The sequence below is a fragment of the Panthera pardus genome, unplaced genomic scaffold (assembly GCF_024362965.1).
Source record: "Panthera pardus isolate Hobbes unplaced genomic scaffold, ASM2436296v1 HiC_scaffold_11, whole genome shotgun sequence".
In the NCBI taxonomy this organism is placed as follows: Eukaryota; Metazoa; Chordata; class Mammalia; order Carnivora; family Felidae; genus Panthera; species Panthera pardus.
The window spans coordinates 87284861-87307961 of record NW_026526666.1 but is presented as its reverse complement, the minus strand read 5'-3'; the positions used below and the strand labels follow the sequence as shown (position 1 = coordinate 87307961).

The following is a 23101-nucleotide window of genomic DNA, read 5'->3' as shown; positions in this document are numbered from 1 at the left end:
CGCGCGCGCGCGCACACACACACACACACACACACACACACACACACACACCTGGAGCCCACCCTATACCTGCTGATCAGCTTCTCTGGGTCTCTGGAGACATGGCCAGGGCATCTGTATTTTTATGCACTTCTAAAGTGATTCTGATGTACATCTAGAGCTGACACTCACTGATCTACAGTATGTAAGTTAGAGATTAGAAATTTTCTTTCTGCCAATTGGTTGGCTTCATGGTTTATAGAGTACAGAACTAATGGGTTTGTTCTCTGAACTGTTAACTTTATATGAGGCGGAGAGATGATGGATGGACTGTTGGAACCAGCCCATCTCTACTGCTAGAAAAGGTGTACCATCAGGACTCAGTTGGACCTTCCCCCAAAATCAGTCTTTGTATGACCCAACTGTTCAGGGCATTTACTGGAGATCAAATCATGGCTTATTTTAACCTATATAGGGTAGTACAGAACTGCTTTCTCTTTGTGAGGTAGGGATGAACAGAAACTGAGAGCACTGACTTTGGAAGCCAACAGTTTAGGTTCCGATCCTGACCCCAGGACTTACTTACCTGCTGGGCGACTGTGGCGGAGCTAGTACACCTTCCTGAACCTCCTTTTCCTGATCTGTTGTATGGGGATAACACGTAATACCTTACAGGGATGGTGTTAGGATTAAACGATACAATGTATGTAAAACACTTAGCACAGAATCTGGCACAAAATACGTGCTCATTATATAGCAGCACACTGGCAAAAAACAAAATATGGCACTTTTGTTATTAATAGCAGCATATATTTGTCTAGTGCCTTGTAAATTACAAAGCACCCTCTGTCTTATATTGAACCCCTCCCCCCACCGCCCCGCATCTTGAGGTGGGCAAGGCAGACATTAATGACCCCATTTTATAGGAAAATAAAGGCTCGGGAGGGTTCACTGGCTCCAGATCAAATGGTAAGAAAGTGTCAGTGCCTGGATTCAGACCTGGATGTGACACCATGAAAATGAAGAATTATGCACGCACTCTTGGCAGGCTGTGCATCTAGGGACCATCTGGCTTAGCAGGCTGAGGAGGGCTGTGTTTCTGAGCAGCTTCTTTTTTTAGGTGAAAGCAAGATGGGAAAAATAAGCTGGCAAACTTTCCCTCATTTTCAGTATCGGTATGATTTGTGCTCAGTGTTGCCCTCCTTCTAACTCTCAAACGCTACGTGTCCAAGTATCTCCATATCTCCTTTCGCTCCAGCTGCCCTCGGCCGCAGTGTCACTGGGTCTGCCCCGGGCCCCACACCTGGGATCTGGGAAAACCCCAAGAAAAGGAAGCAGGGGCAGCCGGAGGCATCGGAGGGCTGGGCGAACACCAGCTGTTCCCAAGTCTGCCTGGGAAACAAGCAGCCTGCTGATCAGGGGGACAAGAGGGGAGGGGACGGTGATCCCTGCTCCCCATGTCAGTCAACAGGAGGATGCTTGTCCTGCGCAACAGATGGGTCCTACTCCTGGAATAACGTCATTAACTGCAATACTAAATACGGCACGGATGTGTTTCTCTTGGGGAGCAGGAGGCCAAGAGATCAAACGTTAGGTGAGTCGAAGCAGGAAGGCTTTCACAGAAGAGCAGGAGCTCAAATGGGGCCTAAAAGATTAGCAGTACTTGGATGTACAGGGAGGAGACTGGGAAGAAAACATCGTGAGAAAGGGCATGCGTGTTCGTCTGGGGAATGGGTGGGCACGTACTTGAGGGGGACTGTGGGAAAAGTGCGTGGTAAGAAGCAGAGGACAGGAGGGGCAGGGCAGGACCAGGCGCGATGAGGGGGTGAGATGTCATGCCACAGGCAAATCCACTCCGTGACGGAGCCAGGAAACAGCACAACTGCATGGGCCTCAGGGATCAGCCAAGTCAACGACCCACCACCCCGCATCCCAATTCACAGGCAGGGAAACTGAAGTCACAAGAGGAAAGGCGCTGAGCAAGAAAGACGGTGACAAGAGAGACGGTGACAAGAGAGACGGGGACAAGAGAGACGGTGACTGAGAGCCGAGACAAAAACCCTGGGCTCCAAACAAGCAGTTTGGTCCTCTTCCCATCAGACCCCCTTGCCAGAGTTGGCGTTTTGAAACAAAAGTAGTGTTGTCGGCGGATCTGGCAACAGGATGCAGGGGGAAAGGGACTGGAGTCCAGGAGACTGTAAAAATGAGTCCAGGGGTGAGCGGCCGGGAGACTAGCCTCAAAGGTCCTGGCAACCGGCCGGTGGGAGGACACAAGAGAACCTGGGGGGAAATCAGGGCAGGCAGTGAGCGGGGAGAGCTGGAGGAGTGTCTCCCGAGGAGGTCACGGGGCGCTTTAACCCCCCCACGCCCGCCTCCAACACGGCAGACGATAATTCCCGCAACTAGCCTCTGCCACAAACTCCCCACCCCCAGGTCCTCCTCCCTCCGACTAACCTCTACGCAGACCTGACTCACCCACCTTTGGGTTACGGCCGGCGCATAGACCTGTGTGCTCGGATGATCAGGTGTGAAACTCAAACCCACACCAGAAGCTAGGGGCGGAGACTCTCCCTGGTGGTGAAGAGGGGCTAGAACTGCAGTGTGGGCTTTGAGCTTTGATGTGCGGAGCAGGGAAATCAGGGCAAAGAGAACGGAACTGTCTCTTCATCCAGTGGATCCATCCTCACACGGTGGAGGCAGCTGGGTGGCAGGGAGCAGGCTTCTTGCGAGGGAGGGGCCTGGGGAACCGGACAGGCTGGCGTAAGAACTTAGACCAGGACCACTGGGGTCCACTCAGCGAAGGGCAAATGATACCTGACCTCACAGACACGTGAGGAGGAGCAAGGAAAACAATGCCAGTCATAGGTCATGTTCACTAAGCCCTCGCATAGATACCGGGCTAAGCGCTTTACGTGCATGAACTTCGTTTAATTATCACCACAACTCCAAGAGGTAAATACTATTAGAATTCTCATTTTGCAAACATGCACACATAGAAGGAAAACAAAGTTCACCGAATAAACAGCATGAGGTCACAGGGCTACTGGGGCTGGGGGTGTCTGATTTCAAAGACCATCTTCTTAACACCTGAACTGCTTTCCTCATAAATCAAACTAACTGAGCACCCGACCCACCCACAGTCCTCGGTGAAGGGCATTTCTCTCCCCCAACCCATTTCTCAATAAATAATGCTGAGGATGTCATGGAATCTAAATACATGTCATATCGAAATTGCTGGAATTTGACTTTTTTTTTTTTTTTTTTTGAGTTTGGGTTTTTTTCCCCAAGATTTTTAAAATTTTATTTATTTATTTATCTATCTATCTATCTATCTATCTATCTATCTATCTATCTATCTATCAGAGAGAGAGAGAGGGAGACAGAGAATCCCAAGCAGTCTCCACACGGTCAGCACAGAACACAATTGGGGCTCAAACCCACGAACTGTGAGATCATGACCTGAGCCAAAATCAAGAGCCAGACACTTAACTGACTGAGGCACCCAGGCATCCCAAGATTTTATTTTTAAGTAATCTCTACACCCAGCATGGGGCTTGAACTCAAAACCCCAACATCAAGAGTCCTATGCCCCACCGACTGAGCCAGCCAGGTGCCCCGTGGAGTTTCATATTTTTGATTCAATTTCTCATGAAATTGCATTCTTCATACCCTGACAGTTTAAAAAGACAGAAGCAGGTGCAAAACTGAGTATGTGTATCTGGCAGTACGGCTCAGTGATTAGGAGCTTGGCTTTTGACGCCAAAATCCCAGCTTTGCCAAATTCTTGCTGTGATTGCTGATCGAGTCACTTCTCTAAGGCTCTTGTTTCCTCATACATGAAATGAGGCCAATAGCCCCTCACCTCAGGGGGTTACTGTGAGAAGCGAGATGACGCATGTAAAGCCCTGAACATAGTCTTAGATTCACAGGAAGGGCCCGTTAACCCAGGCTGTGATGATGAACCTCATCACTGCTACTTTGCTACGCGGCAATGGGCAGGGACACTTGGTATCTGTGTGTGGGTATGGCGGGACAGAAAGTAAGCTTCTTAAGGAGGATGGGTCCTGAGTACAGAGTATGGCTTCTTCTGTCCCTCCCTCTGTCAGTTTGCAGGCCCAGGGGTAAGTGGTGTCCCAGAAGAAAAGGGGAGCAGATGTAGTCCCACACAAGGCCAACACATGGAGTTGGAGTTCATCAACTGACATTTCAAGAGCCTAGTAGTCCTCTTGAGGATGAGCAATTAGACAGCACGTCAGGACATATACTAGAAATGTACCTGGGGGCTGTGCTGCGGGCACAGCAAGAGCCCGACCAGCCTCAGCCTGACAAGACCAGGAAGCGGGAGGGATGAGGACTCTCATTCCAGTCTGTGCTTACTACCCTTCCCTCCTCACTGATGCACCATGCCCCGCACAGAGACTTCACAAAACACCACTAGGAGGCTTCCATGGGTGTAGTTGAATAACGGGATGGGAAACAAGACAAGAGAAATCTGAGACATCTTTGCTTTTGGAAAGGATTTGCTAGCATGTAATTTACCAGCAAATGCCAAATAATATGCCGGATCATCTTACTTCTCTAAAGGCCATTTATCTGGTGTCTTTTGATACCCTGGGAGCTAACAAAAAACCAGGACAAAAGACCAAAGGCCTTGTGATATCCCTTCTGGGCAGTCAAAGGAAGGATTATAAAGTCCAAGGGCTAAAGGCAGTGCGTTTTGACTGCAGAAGTCTCTAAAGCCCTCTGGGACTACCTAGTTTTACTTTAGACAGTTGTAAATAATGTGGCTGACCACAAGTCACAAATCTCAAGTGAAGAGGGGTTGGCGCAAGAAAGGCAACGAAGAGTGATGGCTGGCAGTCTGACTGCAAGGGAGACAAACACAAACTCTGAAAAGCAACCAAAAGAACGAGGAGGACAGCTGCTGGGGACCACACTAGGTGGATAGGTGCAAACAGGATAGGTGCAAACAGCTATCCACATCTTTACAGATAAGGGTGTGCCACTGCTCACACATTAGACCTGGTCACAGATAGGTCGGCTCTCTGGGTGTGGTATGGGATGTTAGGTATGGGCGGATTACTAGTTTTGGCTAATGAAACGTGAATGGAAATAGTGAGTGGCACTTCTGGGCAGAAGCTTCAAGAGCTAATGGGTGCCCATGGCAACCAGCAAAGGACGCTTTCAGACAGTGGCAGCTCCACTGTCCCCACTGTACCCAAACCAGGATACAGAATTCTAGAGCCCAGCACTGAAATGATATTCTCCTTATGCTCTGTCTCACTGGAATTCATAGATCCTCTGTGTCTTATGAGGGTAAAAAAGACACAAGGCAGAGTTTCTAGCCAACCAACAGAGAACAAGAACATGGGCAAGAAATAAACTTTTGTTGCTGTTTGGGGTTGCTTGTTACTACCATATAATCTGGTTTATCTTAATAGAAACATCCTAAAAAGTTAAATGAGGTTGGTTCACATTAAGAAGTAACTGCATTATCTTTTTGGTAGATTGATAATTCAAAATAGTCAGTATTAGGGATGCCTGGCTGCCTCAGTCAGTAGAGCACACAACTCTTGATCTTGGGGTTGTGAGTTCAAGCCCCGTGTTGGATGTAGAGATTACTTAAAAAAAAAAAAAAAAAAAAAAAGTCAATATTATATTCTGTAGCTTACAGGATAATTTTCAATTATATAAAAATTCACCTACTCCAACGTTGCTGGATAAATGAGTCATTACGAGAACATGAACTGAGTGGAGGAAATAGATCCAATTTCTGAGAACCTTCTCTACAAAATATATCTGCATTCTTTATTTGCCTAAGGTAGCAGTTGGGTCTCATTTGCTCATGCTGCCAGAACTGGCCCCTCAGCATCTGCAGAACCAGCCCCAGGCTCAAGAACCAGTAGATACTGGTTCTGCGAGTGCGGAGGGACTCTGGTCCCCATGCGGGGGTTGGAAGGCTCTATTAAATATCTGCATGCATTCTCCTAGAAGGAAGTCCATAATGTGTGGTTGAGTAAAAAAGCAAGCCAAAACTTCTTATATATAGTCTTTTAAATCATTTAAATTACAAAACTGACCTTATACTGGGCCAAAAAGCAAGTTTCCACAAATCCTGAAGGATGAACACCATATGGGTTATTTTCTCTGACCACAAAGCAATTAAGCCAGAAAACAACAGCTAGAAGATAACTACAAAAATCTCACATATTCGGAAAGTAGGAATCATACTTTTATTTATTTACTTTTAAATGTTTATTTACTCTTGAGAAAGAGATTGAGGGAGAGCAGGGGAGAGGGGCAAAGGGAGAGAGAGAACCCCAAGCAGGCTCCATGCTGTCAGCGCAGAGCCCTACATGGGGCTCAAACTCAAGAACCGTGACATCATGACCTGAGCGGAAATTAAGAGTCGGACGCTTAATCAACTGAGCCACCCAGTAACCCAGAAACATACTTTTAAATAAGCCTTGGGTCACTCATCTTTACACTTAATCCTCTTAACAATTCATGATGCAGATCCCCATTTTAGAAATTCAGGAACTAAGAATGGAAAGAGAACATAATTTGCTCAAATTTACTCAGTGGTGGTAGAGTCAGGACTCAAAACCAGGATACAGAATTCTAGAGCCCAGCACTTAAATGATATTCTCCTTATGCTCTGTCTCACTGGAATTCATAGATCCTCCCAAGGTCCACAGCCTCAGGGGAGCTGACGCTTCACATCTTAGAGAGAAGAGCTGTCACAAGATGGAAGACATGGTCCCAGCTTGCTTTGGTGGCACTGACCTTGGACCTACTGTGTAGATGCATTTCCCCTTTGCTCCTGCCTCATCTGGGGTCCCCTACTACCTGGGCTGAGGTATGAAGTCTAGAGTAGTGGAGAGGAGGGTTTCAGGTTGATGTTCCCAGACAACTTTGAATTCGATCCCCAGGAAGATTTCCTTTCCTTTTAAAGTTTTTTTCCACATGGGCATAAGTGGTAAGTGAACAAAGAAAGACAGAAGGAAAAGTTACTTCCAGATGGCTCACCATCTTGCTCTAATGCAGATTAAATAAAGAAAATATTCCAACATATCATTAGGCAAACATGAGTATTAATATCATTCATATTATAAATGGAACAGAATGGAAATTCAGTCTATATCTTGACTTACATTTGAGGCTAGGGCCTCAGAGCCAGAAAACAGACTACAGCACCCTGATTCCAGGCAAGTTGGAGGCTCATGGTATCTGACGTAAGGGGCAAGACCAAAGAGTCCCTAGACCTCTCCAGGGGTGGTTGCCTGAATTCTAACCAACCAAACTACCTCCCTCTTGTGGCAAGGGCCTGTTCAAAAGGCCACTTAATGGTGTTAATCTATCTTTTCCATCTCAACCAACTTGTGTTGATTCTTGTCAAGATACATTTTTAGCAAAAGCCCATGACATCCAGAAACTTCTGCGATACCAGTGTGGACTCTGCTTCCCTCCCTATGCTGTGAGGACAATGCTTCTGTCCTCCTCCGTGGGCTCACAAGTCTGAGTCCTGATGTTTCATGCAACAAGAAGGCTTGAAAATAAACAGAGAACAGTGGTCTCTATCCTAGGAAGTTACCTAAAGTGATCAGAACTTACCAAGTGGCCCTGGGGAGGGAGAAGGCGGAGAGGTGGGAGGAGACAGTGCGAGGCTGGGCTAGAGGTCCTGAAGGTGGAAATTTCACTCCATCCTCCGGCTTCCTTCCTTCCACTGCAGAAGCCACACTGGCCCGAGGTGAGGGAGTAGGCCACTGGGTTAATAGAGCTTGGGGCTGGAAGCACCCCCCCCCCACCAACTCTACCCCACTGCTTGTTCCCCACACCATCAGGGTTCAGTTCCCAGAAAGTCAGTTTGCCAATCAGTAAGTGACCCACACCCCAGCATAAGTTTGAGATCAACAAGTCCAAGATCAAAGTACCCAGTTATCTAATCAGCAGTGTGATTTCATCCTCTTAATCTGCGAAGAAGGGTCACCATCAGCCACTTCTCGATAGGAGGCTACGGGTGTCCCTGGGCAGGCCCCGCATGGGAACTCAGCTCAGTGACCTTTCACAAATGGCCAGCTGTGCCTACAGGCTGGACAGATGGTGTGGGGCCCCTGGGATGAGCGACGGTCCAATGCCTTCAATGAGGCTGTTCCACTGGTCATAGTCCTCTTTCAGGTCTGAATGGGGAAAAAAACAGGACGGTCAAGTCAATCTTTGCCAGGTTAGATCAAAGAGTAGCTACCATGGATTTAGCGGGTCAGCCTTGAGAGGAGCACCGGGGATACCAAAAGGACTGATTACAGTGGCTGTGATGGTGACCGCAGTATAACTGTGCTTCGTTCAATGCTTTTATACACGTGCTTCATAAACGACTTGCTTAACCCATAACAACTCAGTAATGATAATAATTAGTAACAGAAGGCAGCATTTACTGAAGGATAATTCATTCTACAGACTGTGCCAAACATGCACTGTTTCTTTTTCACAATATCCCTATGAGTTAAGTACTATGTTAGCCCTATTTTACAGTTGAGGAAACTGAGGCTCACAGAAGCTACCCGATTCACCCAAGGTCCTTACAGCTGATAAGTGGTAGAGGCAGAATTCACGCCTGGGTCAGAAAGGGTGAGAAAACGGAAAGCCTATTTCCGAGCTCAGGAAAGCTGCTGAACAGGAAGAAGTCTTCTGCATGCTAGCCCGTGGGTGCAAATTCAGGGCCACCTCGATGCAGGGCAGGAGAGAACAGGACGGCAATATCGTGAGGCAGCACAACTGGATATGATTCACGAGAGGGCCCCGGGATTGTGGGCAGATGGGTCTAAGTTTGTTTTTTTTTAACGTTTATTCATTACTGAGAGACACAGCATGAGTGGGGGAGGAGCACAGAAAGAGGGAGACACAGAAACTGAAGCAGGCTCCTCGCTCTGAGCTGTCAGCACAGAGCCCAATGCAGGGCTTGAATTCACTGACCATGAGATCATGACCTGAGCTGAAGTCACACGCTCAACCGACTGAGCCACCCAGGCGCCCCGGCAGATGGGTCTAAATACACAGCAGCAACAGTCACAAAGGATCCAAGGCCTCAGGCTGAGGGAGCGGGGCACAGCCGAACAGGCACTCACTGTGCTTTTGTTCAAAACAAACAAAAGCTGGGGCAGAAGGCAGGGACCACTCTCCTTCATCTTTGGATCCCCAGCACCCTGCCAAGGACCTGGCATGGACCAGGTCCTCAACAAGTAAGTGTTACAGATTCGTTAACTCAAAAAACATCGAGCACACCCATGATGTGCCAATCTGTTCTTGGTGCTAAAAATATATCCACACACAAATAGAAATCCTTATCCTCACAGAGCTCGTAATCTAGTAGGTATAACAATAAACACAAGAAATTACATAGGATGGGAAGCGGTGATAAATACTATGGGAAACAAAATAGAGCGAGATAAGAGAAGCAGTGGTGGTGGCTGGGGGATGGGGCAAGGGGAGGCAGGGAAGGGACAATGTTTTAAAAAGGGTGGTCAGGGGCACCTGGCTGGCTTGGATGGAAGAATGTGACTTTTGACCTCAGGGTTGTGAGTTCTAGCCCTATGCTGGGTGTAGAGATTACTTAAATAAATAAACTTAAAAATTTTTAAATTAAATTAAAAATAAAAAGGGTGGTCAAGGTGGGCCTCACTGAGGTGAGATTTGCACAGAGACTTAAAGGAGGTGGGAAGAAGCCACGAGACTATACGGGAACAGTGTTCCATTCCAGGCAGAGGGAACGGCAGTGCACAGGCCCTGAAGTGGGTGAGTGCCTGGAGTGCGGGAGGCTTTTGCAGCAGCACGGAAGGAGGCCTGAGGAAGAGCAGCAGAGGGGGTCAGGAGGGACCAGAGGGCCACATCACATGGGCCCAGCAGGATGCTGGATGTTGGCTTTTGACCCTCAGAGAAATGGGGAGCCATTGGAGGATTCTGAACAGGGGTGTGAAAGATCTGACTTACTTCTATCAGGATCACTCTGGCTGTTCGATTAAGACCGTGTGGGGAGAAAGGGTGGCAGTAGGGAGGCCACTCAGGAAACTCTCACAGTGATTTCAGTGAGAGACGACTTGGACAGGATGGCGGTCGTGGGGGTGAGGACCAGTGACGAGATTCCATATGTAATTTGAAGGCAGAGCCAAGGGGATTCTTGAAAGATTGGAAAGGGGGATGTGAGAGCAGAGACAAGAGTGAGGACTACAGCTTGAGTAACTCAAAGGGCAAGACCGCAGCCGAAATCAGGTTTGGCTGGCGAGAGAGTAGAAATGTTGAGTGGTGGGTTTAGACAAATGGCGACATTCATGGAAGAGATTAAACTGGCGATAGAAAGGTGGGACTTGTCAGCATGGAGATGGCGCTTAAAGCCGCAAGACTGGATGACATCAGGGGACACGGGTAGAGAAGAGGTCCAAGCCCTGAGTCCTGGAAGCAGCAAAGTAGACCGAAGAGGAACAGACATCGAGGCAGGGGAAAAACCCACCGTGGGGTGTCCTGGCAGCAAACTCCAGGGTTCACAGAGGTGGGCGTCCCCGACTCTGTCAGGAGCTGCTGAGCATGCCAGGGGACGAGGAATGGAGTTCACCACCGGATGGAAGGCTGTGAGGGTCACTGGCCACACTGACAAAAGCAGTTTTCATGGGGAACTGGGATGCAAAAGCCTGACTGGAATGGGTCCAAGAGAGAATGCGAGGGGCGCCTGGGTGGCTCAGTCGGTTGAGCAGCCGACTTCGGCTCAGGTCATGATCTCACGGTTCGTGGGTTCGAGCCCCACGTCGGGCTCTGTGTTGACAGCTCAGGGCCTGCAGCCTGCTTTGGATTCTGTGTCTCCCCCTCTCCCTGCCCCTCCCCCATTCTCTCTCTCTCTCTCTCAAAATAAATAAACAAAAAATGTTTTAAACTAAATAAATACATAAAAAAGAGAGAATGCAAACACAAGAACCAGAGAAAGAGAAGACGGACATTCTTCTTTGAGGAGTTTTGCTGTTAGGAGGAACAGGGAAAAGGGGTGAAGACAGGGGAGAAAGTGGGGTCAAAAGAGAGATCTTTAATTTTTTTTTTTTTTTTTTTTTTTTTTTTTTTAGTTTTTAAAGAGAAAGCACAAGTGGGGCAGAGGGAGAGAGAGGGTAGAAGAGAGGGTAGAAGAGAGAGAGAGAAAATCTTAAGCAGGCTCCATGCTCAGGGCAAAGCCTGACTCAGGGCTCGATCCCACGACCCTGGGATCATGACCTGAGGTGAAATCAAGACTCGCAGCTCAACCGACTGAGCCACTCAGGCACCTCCCAGAGAGGTATCTTTAAAGAGAAATTTCAGGGTGAAATGAAGCAAGAGAGGGAAAAACTGATGATGGAAGATAAAGAGGAAAAAACTGCCGGCATATGGAAAAGGAGGGAATCTGGTACGTGAGTGGAGGGGTGGCCTTAGACAACTGACTGGGAATCTCTAGGAACCGGCTGCAGAGCTGAGCATAGGCATGAAGGTGGGTAGACGAGGTGCTGGGATTTCGAGGAAGTCCTGACTACTTCCATTTTCTCAGTGAGGTGGGAGGCGAAGTTAATCAGCTGAGAGACAGGGTAGGGGAGGGTGTCAGAGGTTCGCAAAGGAGAAGATGTGAAATAGTCTTCTGGGAGAGCGGTAGAGAGGAGCACTAGGTGGAGACAGAAGCTACCTGTAGTTCACTGGAAAGGAGCACCAATCTTCCTAAAAGTTTATTTATTATTATTTTTAAAATTTTCTTTAATGTTTATTTTTGAGAAACAGAGCGAGCATGAGCAGGGGAGGGGCAGAGACAGAGGGAGACACAGAACCCGAAGCAGGCTCCAGGCTCCAAGCTATCAGCACAGAGCCCGACGTGGGGCTCGAACTCACAAACCATGAGATCATGACCTGAGCTGAAGTCGGACGCTTAACCGACTGAGCCGCCCAGGCGCCCCAAGTTTATTTATTTATCTTGCGAGAGAGAAAGAGAGAGACAGAGAGAGAGAGAGAGAGAGAGAGAATCCCAAGTAGGCTCCACACTGTCAGCGTGAGATCATGACCCAAGTCGAAATTGGGAGTCAGACCTTCAAATGACTGAGCCACCCAGGTGCCCCAGAAGCACCAATCTTTTTAACAAAGAGAAAGAATATCCCCGGATCAGTGGCATATGCCCTCCCAGAGGTATTTTGTAGGAGCCAGAAGAGGGTCAGCTCACTGCAACTCAGCTTAGTTTCCCGTGTGCCAATGTATTGTGTGGCCACCAAAATGCTTTTCTCCCGCTGCAAAGCTAACTGTTCCAAGTGAGAGCCTTTGTGTTTTCGGACCCTGTGTCATCTCTTCTCGTCTGCTTATGCCAGAGCTTCAGACAGGCCCATCGCCCGTCCTCCATGATGCAGCCAGCTCGCACACACAAGTCTGATCATGACAGTCCCCGGCCAGGGGAATAAAATCCACTCTCATTTCAGCAAGTACATGGCTTCTCCTCTGGCTTCTGCCCACTTCTCTGCCTGTATGTTCCACCAACTCACTATCCCGAGTGCCAGATACTTTTTTTTTTTTTAATGTTTATTTTTGAGAGAGAGAGACAGAGTGTGAGCGGGGGAGGGGCAGAGAAAGAGGGAGACACAGAATCCGAAGCAGGCTCCAGGCTCCGAGCTGTCAGCACAGAGGCTGATGTGGGGATCGAACTCACAAGCCGTGAGATCATGACCCGAGTCGAAGTCGGACACTCAACCGACTGAGCCACCCAGGTGCCCCCGAGAGCCAGATACTCTAAACACAGTTTCTCAAAACTGACCATACAAGCGTCTGCGCCTTCTGTTTAGAAGATCCTTGCCTCTTTCTTGCCTGGAGAATTGTACTCATCGGTTAAGATTAAAGACAAGCAGGGGTGCTTGGGTGGCTCCGTCAGTTAAGCCTCTGACTCCGGCTCAGGTCATGATCTTGTGGTTTGTGACTTTGAGCCCCGTATCAGGCTCTGTGCTGATAGCTCGGACCCTGCAGCCTGCTTCAGATTCCGTGTCTCCCTCTCTCTCTGCCCTTCCCCCACTCGTGCTCTGTGTGTGTGTGTCTCTCTCTCAAAAACAAGTAAGAACATTTTTAAAAATTAAAAAAAAAAAAGATTCAAGACAAGCATCACTTTGTCTAGGGAGCCTCCTTCCTCGGCTGTCTGTTCCCTTCCATCAGCCAGGCGCCTGCCCTCTGTGTCTCCCCAAGACTGAGCGCATATATCGTGGGCATCAGTCACTGGCAGAACAGTGCATCAACTAAGTACGTGGGCTTGGGAATCAGACAAGTTGGGCTGCATTCTGGCCTTGCCACTCAATAACCAGATAACCTTGGACAAATTACTTAAATTTTCTAAGCTTCCTATCTTCACCTATAAAATGGAGTTAATAATAAAAGTACCTGCCGGAGAGGGTCATCTTCAGGATTATACCTCATACTGAATCTATAGTATTCAGTGGAAAGCCTGGCATAATGCAAATCCTCAGTAATCTCCCTTCAGTGTAGGGCTTGCCTCCTTTCCGTCTCCTCTTCTGGTGGTCTCCGTAATAAGTACCTTAGCTCACCAGACATTGGTATTAAAGGCGGAAATACCAATCACGCCATGGTAGGCTCCCCTGTCATACTTAGCTCTTACCTAATGACATGGTGCCAGTAGGAAATGGGGAAAGTGGACTGAGGACCATGTAGTCAGTCTCCATGAAAGTCTAGAGTCATGGATTCATTCTTCTCCTAGGAGGTGACAGGTGGTGCTCCAAGGTCTCTATTAACCCTGGAAGTCTCTAAACCCAGGCAGGCATAATGGCTCACACAATGAGCAAGAGAAAATGAACAGGCATAAATTTCGAAATGCAAACGGAGGTTCAAAAAGTCAATAAACTCGTAACAGAACAGATGTGTCTTAAAAGCAAACTCAATCCAAGCCGAATTTGTTAGGCAACGGTTGGAATTGTGAATGCGCTCAGGCCACGCAACTCGAAGTCTAGTGTCCAGAGCACAGAGGTGACGGTGCTGCTGTACCGCAACCGGCTGCTCAAGTCGGGGCACCACCCAGGTGTGGTGACAAACAGTGCATCCGAAGGGGATAATAATGGCCACACGGGGAGCTGCACGGGGAACAGGCGCAGGTACCGGGGACATTCAGCTTACTGACCAGGAAACTCAGAGAGGACACCATAGGGGACTTAAAGTATCGGGAGACCTGCCATGTGCAAGGGGTCGGGGGCCCCTCTGGGTAGCCCTTGAGGGGATGATCAGGGCAAGTGGGAGGAGTCACAAAGTAGGACATTTTGGTCTTAGGCTGGGGTGAGGCGGAACCTTGGAAACCCAGGCCAGCCTGGCTCCCTTCTGAAGGGCACTGTGCTAGCACAACAGTTGGTGGATCAGAGAAGGACATCTGATCCAGAGCTCTGGGCCTAAGCTGGACAGTGGCCTACGATGCGTTGCTAGGTAAAGATGAGCTGGTAGAATCAAGCTGTCTCTCTTGGGAATCCGGTCTGGGAAACTCGAGGAAACATGGCAGCGAGCAGCGGGAACCAAAGATGGGAGGGGGCCGCAAGGAAGAAAGACCGAGCCATGAGTGGTTCGAGCTGACTGGAGCTATGAGGGACCAGCAACTGAACAAGCAGAGGCTATTGGCAAGAGAAAAACTAGAGTAGAGTATAAGCAAAATACAGACTGGAGCCAAGAGAAAGAGAGATGTCATGAGAGGAAATGAGGCTAAGCCCATGAGAGAGATGAGAGAGAGAGAGAGGCCAGTCCTACTCGGGTTCCTGTAACTTTTTGCTTCCCACCTGGCTGGGTGTACTTTCATCAATAAACTCCCCTTTTCTTCTTGAGGTAACTGAGTCAATATCTAGTCCTTGTAACCAAAACAAGCCTAACTAGGGTATCAGTCTTAAAATGGAGAGGCAGAGAGGGCTGACCCTCAGAGAAGCACACTCTCCACGTGGCAGGGAAGGGGCCATCTCCTCTGGGTGGGAGGATGGACCGATGACTTCTACAGGCCTTGCCATTTAGCTGGTCTGTGATGTATGACACTGGTCACAGGCCTTCCGTGCTTTGTTTCGTTTAAAGCACTTCCACGAATTTAGCCCATTTATCATTATAACCTCCACAATCCACATGAGGTGAGTGATAATGAGTTAGGACCCAAGTAATGGAGTAGAGAGAGGTGAATGTTCGATTTACAGTGAGGAAACCAAGGCTCAGGAGTTCAATGATGAAGACAAGTTCATTCAGGTAGTAAGAGACAGAGTCAGGGTCTCCGAACTTTCAGCTAAGTGTTCTTTCTGTAATTCTACGTAACTCTCTCCTTCGCTCAGGTTTTCCTTGTGCCATAAATCGTCCTGATGTGGGACATGTCGGTATAGACCACTGTGCAGGGAAATCTAAGGGACCCCATGGCTTCCCCATAAACCCCAGTTCTCTCCTTACCAAGGTGCTTCTGCAGGAAGGCCAACATGGCCCTCACCATAATCTCTTGACCTTCATAGGGGTCCAAGCTCCCACGGGTTTGAGTGGAGAAGAATTTACCAATCCAGTTACCAGCCACAAAGGCAAAGTCAGTTTGACTCCGATGAACAGAACCACTAGAGGAAAAGAGGAACAAGTAACCGGGATGGGTCTGGAGGTTAAGGCATACTAGTATTTGTTAAGCATTCACCATGTGTGAGCTTTTTTATGTGCATTATCTCAATTTTCACATGAGTCTCGTAAGGGAAGCATTTCCCCTTTGACGGAATCCGAGGAAAGGAACTGCCTGAGGTCACACGGCTAGCAAGGGACAGGGTTAGGATTTGAACACAGGGGTGCCTGGCTTCAAAGCTGCCTCGGCCCCTAGAACACAACGTCTGACGGTGCAGGGAAGGGTGGAGTTAGCTGGAGCGGGCAGGCGCAGGGGTGAGGAAGCAAGGTCTGCCACACCGGCCATTCCTATGTCATGACAAACCACCACACCATGGCTTTCACGTGACTCCTGAACATTCACAAAACATGGCAGCTCCTCTTTCTTCAGAAATGTACCACAAAGTAAACAGGAAAAGGAATCCCCTGTCTTCATTTAAGTAATCAGACAAGTGAGGACAAATGCTTATAAAAGAGGGTTTCTGGATTAGAATTTAAGTTCTTTGATATCAAATACATTTAATTCGAAGGTGAAAAGTTCTCGGCAGGTTCATTTTGGGCTATTGCTCCCAACTCAATTTCCTAATCAATTCAATGAGGGAAGAAAACCTAAATGCCAAACTTTGGTTGATATCATGCAGAAAAACTGACTTAAAAAAAAAAAATGTGTTACTTAAGGCACACGAAAAAGTGTAACGAATAAACATAATGGATACCCAGCGCTCGGTTTAAGAAGTGATACACTGCCAACAGTTAAATCATCCCCTTCCCGACTGCTCTCACCTCCCTTCCCACCATTACCCTCAATCTGACTGGCTTGGGGAAACTGTCACGCTGCCATGAGATCAACAGCCAAAGGGAGGGCTGGCCCTCGGGGAGACAGCCCCGCCAAGATGAGCAAGGGTGGCAGACTCCTAGCATGAGTGCTTCGGACTTAGCGTTTCAACTACCTGAGCGACTGCAAAGGCCCGTGACACGTAGTTACTTGTCGTCTTGCTAAGACGGTACGTGGGATCCTTGACGCCTGCGCTATTAGGCTCTGTGAGGCTCGAGTGCGGGGCGGAAGCAAGTCAGAGATCTGTCAGTGAGCCTTCAGCCCTGCACCTGAACTGTGTGCCACTTACGAGCTACGGTACGTATCTCAAAGTCACTCAGAAAATTTTCTTTCTGTGAAAAATGGCTCCTGAAAGAAAACCATCTGATAGTGCCAGCAATGGAAGTGAAGAGTGTGGTTTCTCTTGGGCAGAATATAGATGGTTTGTGGAAGGTATCTGAATTTAGGTATTCAAGGTCTCCTGAGGCCTATCTCCTGAACGTCGAAGGGCTAGTACATTTACAGTCTTCAAAAGACTCGGTAAAATTCCCAAATGAGGTTCGAGATCTCTGGAGTCCACCCCGACCCACACTTTTCCTCTCCGGGGGAAAGAGTTGCTTTCTGTTCCAGAAAGCAACAGGTAAATCCTGTCATCGAGTCATATAAACTAGTAAAGGAATTGCTGTAGATAGAGCTAAGTGGAAAGGGACAGATAGGAAATCCTAAAGGAATGAATAAGGCTTTGCACTTCAGGAAGTACTCAGGTGCTGTATTAATGGGTAGAACTTATGGATAATGTAGAAGAAACTAAGAGAGCCACAGCTAGGTAGCAAATGGCGAGGACACTGGGGATCATGACCCTGGGGCTTACTCACAGGACAGTTATGATCCTGGATTGCTCGTGCTGAGCACATATCTTCTTCATCAAGTTGATACTCTCCACTGTCTGGAATTTCTCAGCATTGATAAAGAACACAGGGCCTCGGGCCTTGGGGTAAAAGTCATGTTCCAGAGGAAACATCCAAGCATCCAGAGCCACAGCACACCTGTCATGGAACCAGACATTTGGAATAGCCATGCAGAAACCCAGGCAAGAGTAGTTAGGGTAGAGGGGGAAGGGGCAGGGTTCTTCCCTTCAGGGGGACAAAAGCTCAGAAAGCCAGGAAGGGGGTACCAGGGCCCAGACACTTCAGTTAGGATCTTGGGTAGAGATCAGTTTTACCTGTCACCAAAGACTCTTCTACATTTTAAACTGACTGAGAGCAAGGGTCAGACCTTCTCCTGGATCTACTCAGGTTGCTGACCTGGGTTACTCAGAAGGTACTTCATTCATTCAACATTCACTGAGTACCTACTATGTGCTTAGCTCTGTGCTGTGGATACAGAGATAAATGACACAGTTCTTGCTCTCATGGAGCTCCCAGTCTAGAAAGGGAGACAGAACAGACAAGGTAACGAAATGCAGCTTAGTGCCCTGACGGCACAAGGAGCTATGTGAGCCCACAGCATGCATGGCATGGGAGGTCAGGAAAAGGTTCCTCGATGCCACAACTCAAAGACATGGCCAGTGTGGCAAGCAGTAATCTGTCACCTGGGGCAAAACTAAGGCCCCAAGATTAGCACCCCACCCCCAAAGTTCCTCCGGTCTTCTCCATATCAATGAAGGACATTCATCTCCCACTCAGATGATGTGTACAAAAATGAAAAACCTGACTCCTCTTTCCTTCACCTCATACATCACCAAGTCCTGAAAATTCTAAAATATATCCTGACTCAATTCACATCTCTCCATCCTGCCACCTCTGTCCTAATGCAAACCCATCACCTCTGACCTTGACTCTGAAATAGCTTTCCTCTAACTAGCCTCCTGGTTTTCAGTCTTGTCCTGCTACAGTCCATTCTTCACACAGTAGCCAGAGGGATCTTTACAAGTGTAAATAAGAGTTTTCTCGGGGCGGGGTTGAGGGGGGTGGTGCTGGCTCAGCAGGAAGAGCATGTGACTCTTGATCTTGGGGTCATGAGTTTGAGCCCCATGTGGAGTGTAGCAATTAGTTTAATACATAAATAAATAATAAAATAAATAATAAGTAAATAAATAAATAAAGATTTTTTTTCTGCTTAAAATCCTTCAACGGTTTCCCATCATACCTGGAATAAAATCGAACTCCCTCACTGTGGCCAAAAGGCCCTGTGATCTAGCCCCTGTTTATCTCTCTGATCACATCTTGAGCCACTTCCCCCTCACTCACTGTGCCTCTCCCACACTGACACAGCAAGCTTCTTTCTACCTCAGGGCCTTTGCATTAGCTGTTCCCTCTTCCTAGAATGATCCCCTAGACCTTTATATGGTTAGTTTCTTTGTTAAGTCTTGGTTTATGTCACTTTCTCCAAAAAAACCTCCAATTACTCTGGCATATCGGCCTCTTATTTGCTTCACTACACTTGGGGACTGGGGATTTGACTGTTTATTAGTCCATCTCCTCCCACAATAACATAATTCCATGAAATCTTAGACCCACTGAACCCTTAGCCCCCAAAACAGTGCCTAGTATATAACTCTTGTGCGACAAACACACGCTGAATGAATGGTGTGTGCTCACAGAAGCATTGCTGGGAAACTCACCGAAACCGGGTCTCCTTGGCCAAAGCCAGTATCGCCGTGGCCCCACCAAATGAATGTCCCATCACAGCCACGCGGCTCATGTTGATGCTGCCCTGAGGAAAGCAGAGAACTGAGCCAAATCAGAAACGAGGGGTTGCTTTTCCGGGAATTCTTCAGAGGCAAGAGGCAAAGAGTGAGAGTGATGTGGGAGCACAGTACAGTGGGTGAGCTCCCAACCGCATGTTAAGAACCTCTTGCTCACCGGAGAGCGGCCAGTCAGGCATTCCCCAGGCTGAACAGCTTTCTGTAGTCAGGAATTCTGAAAACTATGTTTTCCACCTTTGTTTTTGTAATCATACTGCCTGTAACACCTGGACCAGAGGAGACATTCAAATATATACCAACAGGGGCACCTGGGTGGCTTAGTCAGTTAACCATCCGACCTCAGCTCAGGTCATGATCTCGTGGTTTGTGAGTTCGGGTCCCGCGTCAGGCTCTGTGCTGACAGCTCAGAGCCTGGAGCCTGCTTCGGATTCTGTGTCTCCCTCTCTCTCTGCCCCTTCCCTGCTCATGCTCTGTCTCTCACTCTCTCTCAAAAATAAATAAACATTAAAAAAAAAAAAAAAAAATATATATATATATATATATATATATATATATATACACACACACGGATAAATGAATGGGCATAAATGATGTGATTCCATGCTGACCCATCAGTGTAAGAGCACGTTAAGAACAAGAACTGTCTCTGGCCTCTAGACCCCTGCCTTACAGCCAGTCCAACAGGCTGACACGTGCACCAAGCCGAGGACAGAACAGAAAGCTCCTGCCACCTGTCATTTTCCTCTGAAGTGAGGCGTGCTCATCCAGAAACAGACTCAGGTTCTCCTTCCTCTGGGCATCTGTCCTGACGTTTCTCTAGCAGTGAGTCTGGTTACTCGAACATGCTCCGCAAGTTATCTATTTCTGGTTGTCCACAGAAGCCTGCAGGGCTTGGTTATATAAAAAGCCACTGCAGCTGCCTGCTAAGGGGCTCGGAAAATCTCTCTAGCCTTTGCTGTCCAGCCTCTGCCCGGCTCCCATGCTCTCCCCTGCTCTCCCCAATTCCTAACCCAAGGCTCTGTATCCAAATTCTCCCCCCTTGCTCAGTACCTTCCGACCAACAACTTGGCTGGTGGCCACTTTAGCTTTTTTATTTTTTATTTTTTATTTTTTTTTAATTTTTTTAACGTTTATTTATTTTTGAGACAGAGAGAGACACAGCATGAACGGGGGAGGGGCAGAGAGAGAGGGAGACACAGAATCGGAAGCAGGCTCCAGGCTCTGGGTCATCAGCCCAGAGCCCGACTCGGGGCTTGAACTCATGGACCGCGAGATCGTGACCTGAGCCAAGTCGGACGCTCAACCGACTGAGCCACCCAGGCGCCCCCACTTTAGCTTTTTTAAATAGGTTAATATATTTATAAATCCCTAAAATCAGGAGTATATAGCAAAGGCACCCGTGTACCACGTTCCCTTTTCCCACAGCTGCCCAACACCTATCCCTACACGGGTAAGTTTCTTCAGTGTCTTTGCAGAGCTTACTTACATGCATACAGGTAAATGTGACTCTATACTACCCCCCCCCCTTTTTATACAAGCGGCATTGTGTCTTACCTTTGTACATAATAATATTAGTACATAAAGACCTTCCTTATCCTTTTTACAGCTACAATGAGTTTCACCATGGCATAGACAGTTGGCTGATCACCAAATCTGTCTTCTTCCTGGACAGACAGCTAGACTCTATTGCCCAGCAGTTGGATGTGGCCTTGGGACCGAGTTCTAGCCGACGAATGAGCACGAAAGCGATATCTCCACTTCCAAGCTTGGCCCATAAAAAGTGTTTCATACAAACCTCTACACCCTTTCCAATTCCAACTCCACACAGTGGAGTTGAGTTTCACAAGTGGAAGAGGGTAGAGCTATGAGCTGAAAGGAGCCTGGATCCCTGAGTTAGCTAGTGCATAGGAGCACCCATTTTCGACTTTACGTGGGAGAGAATTAAATTTCCATTGTGTTAAGCTGCTGAGATTTGGGACTTACAAGTTACAGCAATTAACATTCCCAAAACTAATACATCCATTGTTCCATAATCTATTAAACCACTTCCCTTACTGGAGAACACTTAGGATACTATCAAGCTTTCGCTATTACAAACAACAGTGGAATGATTAACCTTGTACGTACATCATGTTGCATGGGTACAAGTATCTATAGAATAAATTCCAAGAAGTGGACGCTGGTGGGTCAAATAATATGTGCATTTGTGCTTTTGATAAGTATCGCCAAACTGCCCTGCATGGGGCAATCTGTAATCTCTACTTCCCCACAGTTTTGCCAACAAGAGTGAGTAACCAATTTTCAGATTGTAATCTGATAGACGAAAACGTTCTTAGCTTTTCTTATTCTGTATTTCTCCAAAATACAACAATCGAACTAAACTCCAGCCTGCCTAATGTTGGTCTTAGGCTCACAGGCGTGCAGCCCTTCACTTCAGTGCCCAGGACCCTGCTTGTCTAGTGGGGGTTGATGACATACATCAAATAGTTGGTAAAGCGCTTCAGATCTCTGCCTTGCCAACTGGGCATCCAGGCACATACTCTGCCCTGGAAGACGCTACTAGAGCCTTTACGAGGTATTTTCTTTTTCATTTATTTTTATTATACAGAGAGCCAGAGTGGTGGGGGGAGAGGGGTGGGGGAGGGGAGAGAGAGAGAGAGAGAGAGAGAGAGAGAGAGACAGACTCTCATGCAGGGCTCTATGCTCAGTGCAGAGTCCGAGGTGGGGCTCAATCCCATGACCTTGGGATCACGACCTGAGCTGAAATCGAGTCGAATGTTCAACTGACTGAGCCACCCAGGTGCCCCTAAAAGGTACTTTGTAGTAAGGTTTTGGGGCACACAGCACAGGCTTTGGGATCCAAAAGCCCCAGTTTGAAGCCTGAGCCTACCACTTACTTAGCTGTGTCACCCTGGGTAGATACTTAGTCTCTTTGATCCTTGGTTTCTTTCTATGTAAAGAGATAATACTTCCCGCATAAGTTTGTGTGAAGGGCTCTCATCACGGTAAGTACTCTTAAGGCAGTAATTGTTATTTTTTATATATATATACATACACCATTCTCACTTATGCAATGGAATATTACACAGCTATTAAAAATCATGCCCTAGAAAATATTCACTGGCATAAGACATTCAGACTATTTTGCTAAGTGAAAAAAAAAAAAGGCCTTACAAAAGCTTGTATTAAATGATAACATTATTGCTTTTAAAAATGTATACGTATACATTATGCATTTTAAAAGAACTAGAAAGCCTGGGGCACCTGGGTGGCTCAGTGAGTTGAGTGTCCGACTCTTGATTTCAGCTCAGGTCATGATCCTAGGGTTGTGAGATGGAGACTGTGCTGAGCACCAGCCTGCTTAAGATTCTATCTCTGCCCCTCCCCCTGCTTGTAGGCTCCCTCTCTCTCAAAATAAATAAGTAAATAAATAGATAAATAAAAGAACTGGAAGGACAAACATCAAAATGTAAAAAAACTATTTTTTTCTTCATGCTTTTGTGTGATTTCTTGGTGGTCTAAATAGAGCCTGAGCTATTTTTGAAATCAGGTGGGAAAGATAGGGGGGTTGGGAATGTATCTTCATAGGCAGCAGATTCCATAGCCAAGACAGTTTCTATCCTCCTGGGAGGATTTCCGAGATCCCCTTGAGGGAAGGAATTAGCCTGCTGTGGACGCAGGTTGTTTGTGGCTTGACAGCCCTTCCTCTGGGGACCGAAACATCTCTTCCTTATCCGTGTGGCCCTGTAGGGCTGCCAGTCCTGGTGCTCAGGTTCCCCTGACCCAGAAGTGGGGGTAGAACCGAGGCAGGCCAATCTATCTGCCCCACTTAACAACTGTCCTTCTGGTACAGTGATAGATCTAGAAGGGACAAGTAACCCAAGCAGGGCCACGGCCTTCCCAGAATAGTGGAGGCAACAGAATCTCTCTTCCTGTTAAATCTGGAGCTGAACTGAAAAAGCGCTTGGGGT

The 23101-nt window shown here is 47.6% G+C and overlaps 1 protein-coding gene across 4 annotated transcripts in view; it reads right to left on the bottom strand.

The window, feature by feature from the left end:
* The window catches only part of PAFAH2 (platelet activating factor acetylhydrolase 2), a 65440-nt gene that overhangs the window by 25375 nt on the left and 16964 nt on the right, over positions 1 to 23101 (bottom strand). For 2 of the 4 annotated variants that reach the window (XM_019461868.2, XM_019461869.2), the window contains 3 exons: positions 19047 to 19138; positions 17299 to 17469; positions 15421 to 15575 (listed from right to left, as the gene is read on the bottom strand). In XM_019461868.2, coding sequence (XP_019317413.1) covers positions 15421 to 15575; positions 17299 to 17469; positions 19047 to 19138 — 418 coding nt within the window. Of the gene's footprint in view, positions 1 to 6198; positions 8160 to 15420; positions 15576 to 17298; positions 17470 to 19046; positions 19139 to 23101 lie in introns of those variants that run through there. The other 2 variants (XM_019461870.2, XM_019461872.2) reach the window with 2 other exon arrangements.